At 42.5% G+C, this 14601-nt stretch overlaps 1 protein-coding gene across 1 annotated transcript; it reads right to left on the reverse strand.

Moving 5' to 3' along the window:
* Positions 1-2565: 2565 nt before the first annotated feature.
* On the reverse strand, positions 2566-14512 carry NANP (N-acetylneuraminic acid phosphatase). The gene is made up of 2 exons (XM_026489767.4): positions 14349-14512; positions 2566-4869 (listed from the first exon to the last, which is right to left on the reverse strand). Exons 1-2 carry the CDS (start codon positions 14436-14438, stop codon positions 4213-4215), a joined length of 747 nt encoding a protein of 248 aa, XP_026345552.1. The 5' UTR covers positions 14439-14512; the 3' UTR covers positions 2566-4212.
* Between the last annotated feature and the right edge of the window lie 89 nt (positions 14513-14601).

Raw genomic sequence — 14601 nt, forward strand, 5'->3', positions numbered from 1 at the left:
AGAGATCCAAATAAACAGACCAGAGCAACTTGGAAGAAATAGTGGATTCTGTGGATTCTTCAAAAACTTAACGATTTTCTGAGAGAAAATATTCCACTCAAAACAAAAACAATGTTATCAAAAAGGAACATTTAGAAAACAAAACAAAGCTCCTGGAAATTAAAAAATATGATTAACAGGGGAAAAAACTGATAGGACTATAAGATATAGTTGAAGAAGTCTCCCCCAAAGTGGAACAAAATAACAGATGGAAAAATAGGAGAGAAAAGATCAAACAAAGCAGAAGGTCAGTAGAGGAGGTCCATCATCTGAATAGTAGGAGTTACAGAAAATGAAAGCAGGAAAACACAGTGGGGAAGCAATTTTCAATGAAGTAATTACATTTTCCAGGACTGAAGAGCAGTAAGATTTTGATCAGAAGGGTTCAGGGTGCCAAGCACACAGGATGAAAACAGATCATCACCAAGATGTATCATCACAGACCACTGGGGGAAAACTGCAGTCCTAAGAGCTTCAGGAGAGGAAAAAAAACTGGTCACGTAAGTATGACTGCTAGAAGACCACAGAGCAATGCCTTTGAAATTGCAAATGAAAATGATATCCAAATGCATGCTGTTAACTATCAATGATGGGAGAAGAGTAAAAGCGTTTTCAGACACTTACGATCTTAAACTTGACCCCTCACACACACTTAGAGAACCTACTCAAGGAGGCATGCCACCAAAAAGAGGGAACAAATGAGACATGGGAACATGCAGGACAAAACCAGGGAATCCAGTTAAGAGGCAAAGGAGTCACTAGGATGGCAACGTGCAGCAAGTGGAAGGAAACTCATCAGAGTGGAGCGGGGCAAGGGCTCCATAGCTGTGCTGACCTTCCCCTCAAGGTGAGTGATGGGAACAGGGAAAGTCAATGGAATCATCACTTTTATTGATGATGTTAGTAAGAATGACAGTGGATGGCAGAGGTCATAAAGGTATACATTCCTAACATGAATGACTTAAACAGAAGTTTTAGGACTCTCTTTTTCAATCAATATCTTAGCAAGAGCATTTTTCCCCCTAAAACTGAAAAGCAGAAATAAAAAACCTGCCTAAGAGGAATTCTGTATAGTCATACGTACCTGTATGTGAAGATACAGAGGAAGTTGGTCACAGCAGTGTCCTATAAGAGTGGTGGACCTCTGGGAAAAAGACGAGACTTTGCCATGCACCTTTTCATTCTTTTGACTTGTGTACCACGAATAGTAATTGTTCAAATGTGAATATATTCCCTAATTTAAAAAGATGGAGTGATGGGGCGCCTGGGTGGCACAGCGGTTAAGCGTCTGCCTTCAACTCAGGGCATGATCCTGGCATTATGGGATCGAGCCCCACATCAGGCTCCTCCACTATGAGCCTGCTTCTTCCTCTCCCACTCCCCCTGCTGTGTTCCCTCTCTCGCTGGCTGTCTCTATCTCTGTCAAATAAATAAAAAAAATCTTTAAAAAAAAAAAAGATGGAGTGAAAAAAACTGATCATGTACGGCAAGCAGTTTTATAAAACTTGCCTTAGTTTTAAGTATATAAAACTGTATTTAATATATAGTAACTATTATGTTCACTATAAATAGATTTGAGAGCGAGAGAGCGCACAAGCAGGGGGAGGGGCAGCAAAAGAAGCAGACTCCCCTCTAAGCAGGGAGCCCAATGTGGGACTCCCATCCCACGTTGGGATCATGACCTTAGCCGAAGGCACACGCTCAACTGACTGAGCCACCCAGGCGCCCCAGTATTCACTATTAATAAATGTGCTTAATGGGCGGTGATGGAAACTGTTTTTTATTGTAGGTTACAAAGAAGTCTGAAAGTGCTAAACCAAGTACCTTTATAACTATAAAAACCCTTTCCTACAATACTTACTGAACATCCACTGGGTCCTGGTTACTATCAGATCTAAGATGTTTGTGCACCAGTGGGTTGCACGTGTATATGGAATCAAAAACATCCATCTTTGGGTTAGTATTCCAGGTGCAGTGTCCATTTGTGTCTAGTCTAGGCCTTCTTCTATAAGTGGTGCTTGGGAGAGCCTCTGGACGACTGAGAATTTAGGGCTTTGTAGAGCGTACCACTATGGAAAACTGAAAAAAATAAAGATGATAGGACACTATATCATTTTTTTAATCTTGAGAAGTATTATTCTAAAAACATTATTAAAAAAATCATAGGTCTATTCCAAGATTTCATGTCTTCTGTAACATTCCACTTGGAAGGTAGAAAACCACCAAGTTTTTCTCCAAGGAAGGGTGCAAATGGAATCCAATATTGCATTATTGCATATACCGAATGCAAACTGGAAGGACAAGGGAACAATCCACACACCCCCACCCCATAACTTTTGCTGAAGAACTGCTCACTTGACACCCTAGGAACTATCCTGCTGAGATTTGTCACTATGATCTAGAAGCAGTGAACCTTCTCCAGTTACCAGAGTAAATGTGACACTGCCCACATCCATCCTGTGGGACAGCTAAAAGGACAAACCCTCAGCATCGCATATCAATCTATTAGAGAGACCACACACATTATTGTTTTTCTGCCTAGATCCTCCAATTTAATAATTTTTAAATAGCTAAAATATACTCAAGGTCACATGGGCACCATACCTGGAACCATACACAAACATACCCTGTTCACAAATGTTTAGGTTCATAGCAACAACACCCTGGGACAGTCAAGGGCACAATCACAGTTTTAAAAATTACGAGTAAAAAGTAAACACAACAGGACATTTGCACAAAAGCAGAGAATCTGTTCTTGGCAATAGGCAGGAAATTACTAGCTACAGAAATAAGTCTAGGACAGGCGTACTCTAGAATCTAAGTACCATAATCATGGAATATTTCAAGGAGTCATAGCCACACATATTCTAACAAATATTTTACATTAGTAGCTTCTTATACAAAAGTTAAAAAAAAAACCTGCCAAAAATCAACCCAAATCATTATTTCTTTTTCCCTTAATTAACCATTTTACTCTAAGTTGGTGAAGACATGAGACTGTCTAGCTTAATGGCCTAGAAAAAGTTTTCTAGTTGCAAGATGCCTTAGTCATTAATTACTAAGCTCCAAGTGAACACTGAATTGGATATAGAAATTGTGAAACAGGATATATTTCCTAAAACTTGAAAAACAGGGGACGTAAGGCATATGGTTAACACCAAGAGCCACTTAAATTATATTAAAATGGCACCCTGACATTATTTCATAGCAAAACATAATTTTCTATTAGCTTTCATCATACAGGTGAAACTATTCGGTCAGTAGAGAATTTGTGGGACGGCTACATGGTTAGGTTGCACCTCTGAAGTATCCACAGAAGGAAGAGGACTGTTGGTGCTACGTGGCTTTTATTTATCCCCAGACAGGCAGTGTAGTCCCCTGAACCCCATTGTGTACCTGGGAAAAGATTGTAAAAATACTTCTGTGAGAGGTAAAGACTAATAAGAGCCTCCAAGTGCACTCTGGAGAGATGTGAAAATGTCATGGAAAAGGAGCACCACATGCTGATTTTAGCAGCTTTTTTACTGGAGAAATCTGTCATGTATACACCACAGGAAAATGACCTCTGCCCTCCAAAAAAGGTCGTGCAGAAAAACTGGATTCATAAAAGAATGTATATATTCAAAGTAGGCAAAAATACGATATATATGTTTTAAAAAAGAAAATATGCAAAATAATTTCACTATGGAATGCCTTCATTGGCATGTGATTTAGCACTTCCTATTAATCAGATCCGATTGTTCTGATAAATCTCTATTATATATGTTTTAGAATATCTATTTTAAAAAAATACCTATTTTTAAGACAGAACATAAAACCTGTATTTGTGCATCCATGTATAAGCTATCTTGCCTGTATCTTCATGGATCCAAGATGCTAAAAGATTAATAAAATAATTTTTTAAAAACCTCAAGTCACAGATTAACAGGTAATATATTCCCTCAAGCTTTCTGGATTACACTACTGAAAGTAACTTGTATTAATTAATGTACGCTCTGGATTTCCAGATATAAATACCAGTCAGTGGTTGGTTGGCTATTAAATCGTAAGTAAAATTATTCTTAGAACTGGGTCTTAATATATGGAATACCTTAACTTTTCTTAGTTCAAAACCTAAATTTGACCCTAAAATAATTTGACCCTAAAATACATAATCATGCCCTTTTATGGGCTTTAAGCTGACATACTGACTGTACAATCTATATTTTGTAAGAGAGAAGGTAACTCTAGTACAGAAGAAACTATATAATGTGGCATGGGGGATGACTTCAGTGGCATTATTCCATTTTTATTTATCCAGACTGTTGCTTTCAGCCCTGCATTGAGGCCTCCTTGTATATCGGTTTCTAGTGTGTCACCAACCATCACACAGTCCCCAGGCTGTACTCCGAGGAGATCACAGCAGTAATAAAATATGGAAGGTGCTGGTTTTTCTTCTTTCTGCTCCCCGCCTACAACGATAGCGTCAAAATAGGACTGGCAGGCACAAGCCTCGATCTTCTCCCTCTGGGTCTGTCGGTCTCCATTTGTTAATAAAAGTAGGCGGACCTCCTTCCGAAGTTCAGTGAGCATGGCTTTGACATCTTCTGCTAGTATCATATGCTGTAAACGTGTAGATTTCCACAGGAAATAACATTCTTCAGCCAATTTCCTATTGGCTGCACCACCCTTTGTTTCCTGGATTGCTTCTTCCCAGTGTAAAGTCCTTAGGTCAGTAATGCATGTACTGGAAGGATGAAAACATTCCTTGCTGAGTTTAACTTGAACTTTGTCACAAATGGTTTCAGCCTCTTCTTTGTAATGGTATTTTGATTGTAAGAGCTTTATCACCTAAATAAAGAAAAACAACTCCATTAACACACTTCAGGCCTTTTACAGTCATGCCCTGAGAGGCCATCTTCCTATAATCCCAGAGTAGAGATTCCAACTCTAAATGCCTGCCTTAAGGCAGCTCTATTACCACACCATTTCTGGGGGGAATTGGTCTCATTTTTAAAGAATATAACAGGGAAGATCTCCCAATCTTTCTACACAACTCATTCATATTTTTGACCAATTTCTATTTTAAGAAGTGTCTTCAGATACAGGTAATAAAAACCCTTCATTTGGTAGTCCACCACCTTCCATTCTGGTTATGAAGAAATAGAAATAAAACTTAGGTTTAAATTTACCAAAACATTTTAAATTCCTCACAACCATTATATAGACTCTTCCCAGAAATAACGCTGGTTCATCCAACCTTTCTTATCTACATCCATTTTACGTTTTGAAGGCCTAAACTGACCACCATATAAAATGGTACCTAATTCTGTACTTTTAAAAACATGTATTCAGGGGCGCCTGGGTGGCTCAGTCGTTGAGTGTCTGCCTTCGGCTCAGGGCGTGATCCCGGCGTTATGGGATCGAGCCCCACATCAGGCTTCTCCACTGGGAGCCTGCTTCTTCCTCTCCCACTCCCCCTGCTTGTGCTCCCTCTCTGTTGGCTGTCTCTATCTCTGTCAAATAAATAAAATTAAAAAAATAAAAAATAAAAAAACCAAACACGTATTCAGTTCTAATAGAATCAAGCATGTTCCGTGATTTCAGAAGTTTAATGACCCAGTGCTTCTTCCAAAACTAGTTTTCCAGATAAAACATTTCAAGGAGCTCTGAGTCAGCTTCCGTTACATTGGTTCTGACTCCCTCATCAGAATTACACGCTCTCTCTCTCATGCTCCCCCGACTTTTTATCTTGGCTTTTATTACATTAGGTTCTTTTCCATTTGGCCTCTTTTAACATTTACTGAGACCCTACTGGGGCAAGCACTGTGCCTAATGCTCACATATATTATTTCTGACCTTGTCCACAACTCTGCAAGGGACTCCCCTTTTTGAGATGAGGAAAAGGAAATTTAGAACTGTTAAGTAACTTGCCCAAGCTGGGATTTTATTCACACTTGCCTACTTCCAAAGCACACGTGCTTGCCTTTACACTATTGTATTAGGCAGTGGAGACTGGGTCCATTGCCCTCATGACATTATCTGGTGGGAAAAAAAAGCAGGTATGCAACCATCATAAATGCTGGGTCGAGTCCTATGACAGTCATGTAAACAACGGTGGAAATAAAATGTAAGAAGTCATTCCACAGGGTTATTGGACAAGACTCGGCAGAGGGGCTCCTGAGTGGCTCAGTCCTTAAGCGTCTGCCTTCGGCTCAGGTCATGATCCCAGAGTCCTGGGATCCAGCCCTGCATTGGGCTCCCTGCTCCACTGGGAGTCTGCTTCTTCCTCTCCCACTCCCCCTGCTTGTGTACCCTCTCTCACTGGCTGTCTCTCTCTGTCAAATAAATAAAATAAAATCTTAAAAAAAAAAAAAAAGACTTGGCAGAGAAAGTAACATTTAAACCAAGGTGTTACCAAGCCTATAAAGTGGGCATGAGAGGAGAATGAAATCATTCTAGACGGAAGGAATAGCAAGAACAAAGATACAGAGCTTGGAATTTTGAGAACTGGGAAAGGTGAGATGATTTCAAGCTGAAACGGAAGGCATGTGAGGGTGGATCCTAAAAGATGAGGGTGGAGAGCCTGTTTGCAACTGGTTAGCAAAGAGCCCTCAATCCCAGGCTGCTAAAGATGTTACCCAAGCCCCCTTGGCACACACTGTCCCCTACATGCCAATGGCTTCATACTGTAAGTGAAACTGTAATGCCAATTGGGGTTCATACGGTAAGTAACTAAGGGCTTTATCTGATCACGGGAGCAACGACGCATACAAGCTGGGGCTGAAGTACTGCCCTGGAAGCGTGTCTCAACCAATGAGGGGCAGAAATTTGTAGATCACTACCCCAGCTTTCTTATCCCTTGGGAGGGACAGCTGAAGCATGCTCCGCATGTTGTCTCCCGTAGTTCCCCAACTGCTCACACCATGAACCTACTCGTTTACTGGATTCCCTCCCTTCCTAGCATGACTCCACCGCTCCTCTACAGCGCTTGCAAGGGTCACCTCCCAAACGGACTACCTGCATTTGAAGTCCTACCTTAGGGACATCTGAGGAAGGCTGACAGTGCCAAGACAATTTTGGATCTTTGGACAGTGAGTGCAATGCACATAGCTGGGACTAAAAACTGTCTGCTATTGGAGCAAAGAGGTCAAACGAGTTAAAATGTGTTGCCCTAAACTATACAGGGAACAAGCAGTATGCTACTTATACCAGACAATTCACCTACTGAAAAGAGGAAAGATTAATAAACACATTTTTCTTCCTTCAAAGTATAAGAATCACATCAAAAGTAAATATCGTTCAGGCTATTTGTGCTCTTCAAAACAATGCAGTAGTTAAGAAAAGTCTTATTACTTTAAGAAAAATACACCATTAGGAAGAATTTGAGGGGAATGCAAAGTTAAATTTCAATGAACAAACCAAGCTTTTACAGCCTCCATGCTAATGTCACCACCTTTTCTGACAATGTCAGTTGAATTACTCTTGAGCAATGATGGAAGGTCACCTAAAGTTGTAGCAAACCTATTGCTACCTACACAGTAAAAGAACCAGGCCTCTAGAAATCCACAGGGCTTAAGCTTAAATAGGCGCTGGCTCATAGCAAACAGAAAGCTCCCAGTAAACGTCCAATTTCCTGTTACTGCAATCGGTAATTCATTTTGCATGTTCTTAAGGGCTCTGAAAAAACAGAATTAGCTCACCTTAAAGGGCAGAGTCTTGTAAAGGTATAGCATACCACTTTCAAGTTTTGAAATTTCTTCCCATTATGTTCTCTGAATTAACTTTCCCATTTTTTCACACGACTAATTACAGATTCATTTGGGATCACAAATAGCATTTAAAAAAAAGATTTTATTTATTTATTTGACAGAGAGAGTGAGCGAGCACACAAGCAGGGGAAGCAGCAGAGGGAGCCTGAGCGGGGCTCGATACCAGGACACTGGGATCATGATCTAAGCTGAAGGCAGACGCTTAACCGACTAAGCCACCCAGGCACCCCCAAGTAGCATTTTAATATTAACATATTTGGGGAAAAAGCTTATCAGCCATTTACATATTATTAAAACAGAAATAACACTTGTTGAATCATTGTTGTACACCTGAAGCTAATGTAACATTGTGTATCAACTATATTTCAATAAAAACAAAAAACACCTAACTTGAATTAGTTCATATTATTACTAGTATAAACAATCCTAACCTCTGCACTGAGAAAACAGGAATTTTGATTGAATTGGGAGTGGAGGAAAACAATCTCTAACTTGGAGGTGTGATGATATTTTGTGCAAGAGATAAGGCAGGCTTGAAAAGGATTCTGAGTACAATTAAGCCCACCAGGTACCTAGGGGCCTGAAGAAAAGGGCCCTAGGACCCTGTAGCGGGGAGGGGAAGATTAATTTGTAGATAAGGTAAACTCAAGCATACTTCAAAACTGTATTTAAAAGTCTCATCTTAACCCATACAGAAAGGAAATCCTTCTAACCTGCTCTCTGGACCCAGAATTAAAGTTACTATCATCAGTACTAGTTTTTAGCTAATTGTGATTTAAACACTCTTTGAGGGATAGTGTGGGAACTATATAATACTATAACACTATGATATTGTATGAAGTGGATGAATTCCAAATAAAACTGTGTTAAAAACACATGCTCACAGGGGCACCTGGGTGGCTCAGTTGGTTGGGCGTCTGACTCTTGATTCAGCTCAGGTTGTGACCTTGGAGTCCTGGGATGGAGCCCCATGTCAGGCTCTGTGCTCAGTGTGGGGTCTGCTTGGGATTCTCTCTCTCCCTCTGCCCCTCCCCACGCTTGCACTCACTCTCTCTAAAATAAATAAATAATAAAATCTATAAAAAAAATACATGCTCACAGAATACGACTGCCTACATACAGCCTAACAATTCAAGCAGCCCTCGCGTTATTTTTAGTCCAAGTCTTTCTTCAAACATCATTTTCTCTATGTGACCTACCTGACCAACCTATTTAAAACTGTAATTCATTCTCCTCTCCACTTTCCCAAACATACTTATAAATAAATATACATTTGATGTATTCTGTCCACGGTCAACCACTAGAAAGTAGACTCATGAATGCAGAAATCTTTTCTGCTCTGCTCACTGAGAAACCCCGAACTTCTGTGGGCAGCTTCCTCTTGGGTCGTGACCCTGAAAGAACGGCCTGAAGAGGGTAGAAAGAAATAACTTTTCCAGAAGATTAAAAAAAATTAAACGGAGATACAGAGTCAGAATATGGCTCCTTCTTCCCAAGCACAAGGCAACGACCAGACCTTTCCTCTCTTTCTCCTTCCACAAATCAGAGTATTGACGAAAGCTGGTATGTTACTTTTAAATAGGCCTGCACTTATGGATGGTGTTATATTCTTTTTTTTTTTTTTTTAAGATTTTATTTATTTGGGAGAGAGAGAGCATGAAAGAGGGAGGCGCAGAGGGAGAAGCAGGCTCCTCGCTGAACAGGGAGCCCAATGCAGGGCTCAATCCCAGGACCCCAAGATCATGACCTGAGCCACCCAGGCGCCCCAGATGGTGCTGTAATCTTATGTGATAAAGTAATCCTTGTACAGTCAAAAGCACACAACTCAATTCTGCTCGTTTAATAGAATTTTATAAAGGAGGTGGCAACAGAACCAAGTCTGAAGACCTGGATTTTTATCCATCCATCCATTATTCATTAAATATTTACCATGTGTCAAATGAATATGATCAAGATAGTTTGTTTCCTCTTAAGAAGCTATTAAGTTGCGGGCACCTGAGTTGCAAAAATTAATTGTAATATTCTTTGATAAGTATATCATAAGATACGTTGAACAAAATACAGTGTTGGTATAAGGGAGGGTGTAAAGATTAGGGAGAAATACAATCCGCCTTTTTTTCAGAAATTTCACTCTGGCAGGAACGTGGAGGATGAACTGGACACAGTAAGCTGGGAGACACCACCACGGCAATAGTCTAGGTGACAGACAAGCCCACCTTTAATTAAGATAAGGGGGAGGGGACGTGCGGGAGGGGACAGCATGGGTGACAAGGTGGACGGCACGGTTCATCAAGTGTGCACTGGAGGCTATATACTTCCCATGCATTCAATTAAACTTGGTAAGGACACTGAGGACGAATATCACCATTCACATTTTTTTTTTTTTTAAAGATTTTATTTATTCGACAGAGAGAGAGACAACCAGCGAGAGAGGGAACACAAGCAGGGGGAGTGGGAGAGGAAGAAGCAGGCCCATAGCAGAAGAGCCTGATGTGGGGCTCGATCCCAGATCGCCGGGATCACGCCCTGAGCCGAAGGCAGACGCTTCACCGCTGTGCCACCCAGGCGCCCCGACCATTCACATTTTTAAATAAGGATTTAAGATTTAGAGTGGTGAGGGAACTTATTCAGGCACTTTCAGCTACGTACTGGGAGAGTTGAGATTCAAACTCAAATGCCTGATTTTTACCCATGAACTCCAGGTTATAGCATGATTTGGCCTAAACCAAGATTTAATTGCAATATACTGGGCCTGACCTGCCAGGAACACACAAGGCAGCTAGAGAGACTGGAGGCAATACAGCACAAGGTGGTGCCCATGAGGTCAAGGTCAAGGGTATGCAAATAGAAGGGACAGTCAATAGTATGGAATGCGTCAGCAAAGTCACTAATACAGACTTAAAATGTCCATTGATTCTGGCAATTTGGGAAGTGCCTAATGACCTGGCAAGTCTATTTCATTAAATAGCACAAGGAGAAGCTATATGTCAAGGAATTAATGAATAAATAAAAGGTGGAGACATGGAGATAATGTATACAGATTTCTTTTGAAAAACATTGCCGTCAACACAAAAACAGACACACAGATCAATGGAACAGAATAGAGAATCCAGAAATGGACCCTCGACTCTATGGTCAATTAATCTTCCACAAAGCAGGAAAGAATATCCAATAGAAGGGCGCCTGGGTAGCGCAGTCGTTAGGCGTCTGCCTTCAGCTCAGGGCGTGATCCTGGCGTTCCGGGATCGAGTCCTACATCGGGCTCCTCTACTGGGAGCCTGCTTCTTCCTCTCCCACTCCCCCTGCTTGTGTTCCCTCTCTCGCTGGCTATATCTGTCAAATAAATAAATAAATAATCTTAAAAAAAAAAAAAAAGAATATCCAATAGAAAAAAGACTCTCTTCAACAAATGGTGTTGGGAAAATTGGACAGCCACATGCAGAAGAATGAAACTGGACCACTTTCTTACACCATACACAAAAATAAATTCAAAATGGATGAAAAACCTAAATGTGAGACAGGAATCCATCAAAATCCTAGAGGAGAACACGGGCAGCAACCTCTTTGACCTTAGCCTCTTTGACTTCTTGCTAGACACATCCCCAAAGGCAAGGGAAACAAAAGAAAAATGAACTACTGGGACTTCATCGAGATAAGCTTTTGTTTCAGCATGGTTATTTCATATTTTATTGGACTGATGTACATTACCATTCCTGAGATGTAAAGCTAACCTAGGACTAAGAATGTCGAATAGGAAAAGGAGAGAAGCAATCCACAAATTTGATTAAACTATTACGGTATATAAATTTTGGGGTTGGAATCGAGGGAAAAACACTGTTCAGAGCTTTGGTTTCTAACAAGAATCTCCTAAAGGCTCTAATACAAGGTCAGTTTATGGAAAAACTCTTGAATTGTACAAAACCCCATTAGGTAGGAGAAATGGGCAGGATAGAAGGACATGGGCTGTGGGGGCAGCCGGTCTGCAGCAGGGATGGCTGGGCTGGAGGCCACGGCTCAGGCCCAGGACCTAGAGGTAGGAGGCTAGAAGTCTAGAGGCAGAGTTCAGTGCATTCACCCAAAGCCCTTGCTTTCCAGTTGGTCTCTAGGGTGCTGATGCTTTCCTCAGACAAGGAAAAAGCTTTTTTTTTTTTTTTTTTTTTTAAAGATTTTACTTATTTGACACAGAGAGAGGGAGACAGCACTAAGTAGGGGGAGCAGCAGAGGGAGAAGGAGAAGCAGGCTCTCCACCGGGCAGGGAGCCCAACGCGGGGCTGGATCCCAGGACCCTGGGATCAATGACCTGACCATGACCGAAGGCAGATGTTTAACCAACTGAGCCACCCAGGCACCCCAAGATAAAAAGCTTTTGCACAGCAAAGGAAACCATTGACAAAACTAAAAGGCAACCTACAGAATGGGAGAAGATATTTGCAAATGTCTTATCAGATAAAGGGCTAGTATCCGAGATCTATAAAGAACTTACCAAACTCAACACCCCCCCCCCCCGCAAAATAATAATCCAGTTAAGAAATGGGCAGAAGACATGAACAGACTTTTCTCCAAAGAAAATGGCCAACAGACACATGAAAAAATGCTCCACACCACTTGGCATCAGGGAAATATAAATCGAAACCACAATAAGATACCACCTCACACCAGTCAGAATGGCTCAAGTTAACAAGTCAGGGAACAACAGATGTTGGCAAGGATGCTGAGAAAGGGGAACCCTCTTACACTGTTGGTGGGAATGCAAACTGGTGCAGCCACTCTGGAAGACAGTGTGGAGGTTCCTCAAAAAGTTGAAAATAGAGCTACCCTAAGACCCAGCAATTGCACTACTAGATATTTATCCAAAGGATACAACATAATGATTTGAAGGGGCATCTGCACCCCAATGTTTATAGCCGCGATGTCCATAATAGCCAAACTATGCAAAGAGCCCAGATGTCCATCAACCAATGAGCGGATCAAGAAGATGTGGTATATATGTACAATGGAGTATATTAGCCATCAAAAAGAATGAAATCTTGCCATTTGCAACAATATGGCTAGAACTAGAGGGTATTATGCTAATAAGTCAGTCAGAGAAAGACAAATAGCACATTTCACTCATAGGTGGAATTTAAGAAACAAAACAGATGAATACAGGGGAAGGGAAGGAAAAATAAGATAAAAACAGAGAGGGAGGCAAACCATAAGAGCCTCTTAACTCTAGGGAATAATCTTGAGGGTTGCTGGAGGGAAGGCAGTTGGGGGATGGGGTAATGGGTGATGGGCATGAAGAAGGGCACCTGATGTAATGAGCACTGGGTGTTATATGCAACTGATGATTCCCTGAAACCAATAACACTCCATGCTAACTAACTTGAATTTAAATTAGAAACAACAACAACAAAAAGCAAGGCCATCAAGAGAGATAGATATCATGTAGTGAAGGAAGAAGGGCTCAAGGGAGGCTTCTCTTTTATTTTTTTAAGTATGGGACAGACCTGAATATGCAGGAGTGGAATGCACCAAGAAAGAGGATGAAGATGCAGGAAGTCAAAACCTGGGGCACCTAGGTGGCTCAGTCAGGTAAGCATCAGACTCAACCTGGGCTCAGGTCTTGATCTCATGGTCTTGAGGTTGCCCTGGTCCAGCCCCACCTTCGGGCTTAAAAAAAAAAAAAAAATCCAGGGAGTCAAAACCTAACTAATGAGGCATGAAGACGTTGGGACTCCCAGGGTTGGAAGGATTAGCTTTTGAAAGTGGGTTTCTGCATCTGATAATCCTTGGTTCTCTCCCTAGAGCTGAGGCAGAAGCAAGCAAGCAGGGGTGGATTTGGGGCTTGAAGAGGTCTGATTCAGCATTTGTGGGTATGGAAAGGAGAGGATGCTGAATAATGAATGCCCCATGAAAGGAATGCTTTGTGCAAGCATGGACTGTGAATGTCACCTCAGAAATCTACGGCTCACACCCACAGCAGGAAGGCTGGAGGTCAATTTCTGCGGAGAAAATTTTCTGGAGTCAATTAAGTCCAGGCTCGCCACCGATAGTTGTGTAACTTCTTGGGTCTCTCAAAGATGTGCCGAAGACCACGCAGTGTGGAGAGGCCAACGGCGGAGAGCCTGTCGCCGCCACACTCGCCTAGCTGGTCCGAACCTGTCTTGGCAAAAAGCCACGTGACCGTGTATGTTTGTGGGCAACTCTGCCACCGTGGCAGTTTTAACGACATCCTTCCGGGTCCCACGGCCGGGAAACAACTTCTAGAACCCAGCTTCCCAGAACCTGGGCGTAGCCAGGCAGGTAACCCAAGGCGCTCGGCGTGAGGGAAGGCAGCCTTCCCAGCCAGATCCCCTTGCCCACTCGTCCTTCTTTCCCGCTCCTTCCTGCACGGGGTGGGTCTCAAAGGACGAGAAGCCAGTGCCTCCGGGATGACCCAGTCCCAAGCGCGCTGTCGATGGACTCCGCAGTGGGAAGGTCGGGGGTGGGAGGACACCAATGGGACAGGAAAGAGCGCGACACGGGTTGGGCGCGCTGACCCTGCCCAGAGGAGGACCGCGGGAGTCGGGACGTTACCTCCAACATGCCTTTTCTACTCGCCCCGGCCGTGTCGATGAGCGTGTTGTCCAGATCGAAAAAAACTGCCCGCACCCGGTTCAGCACCATCCCGCCGGCGAGCGCGTACCGCGCCAACTCGCCGCTGCCACTGCCGCCGCCGGCGCATGCGTGAAGCGGGGCCCGCGGGCTAGGAAGACGAGGGCGGAGCCGTGAGGTCACCTAACCATTCGGCGTTGCCCACGGACTCCCGCGAGATGTCTCAATCAATGTT

The sequence above is a fragment of the Ursus arctos genome, unplaced genomic scaffold, assembly GCF_023065955.2.
Source record: "Ursus arctos isolate Adak ecotype North America unplaced genomic scaffold, UrsArc2.0 scaffold_16, whole genome shotgun sequence".
In the NCBI taxonomy this organism is placed as follows: domain Eukaryota; kingdom Metazoa; phylum Chordata; class Mammalia; order Carnivora; family Ursidae; genus Ursus; species Ursus arctos.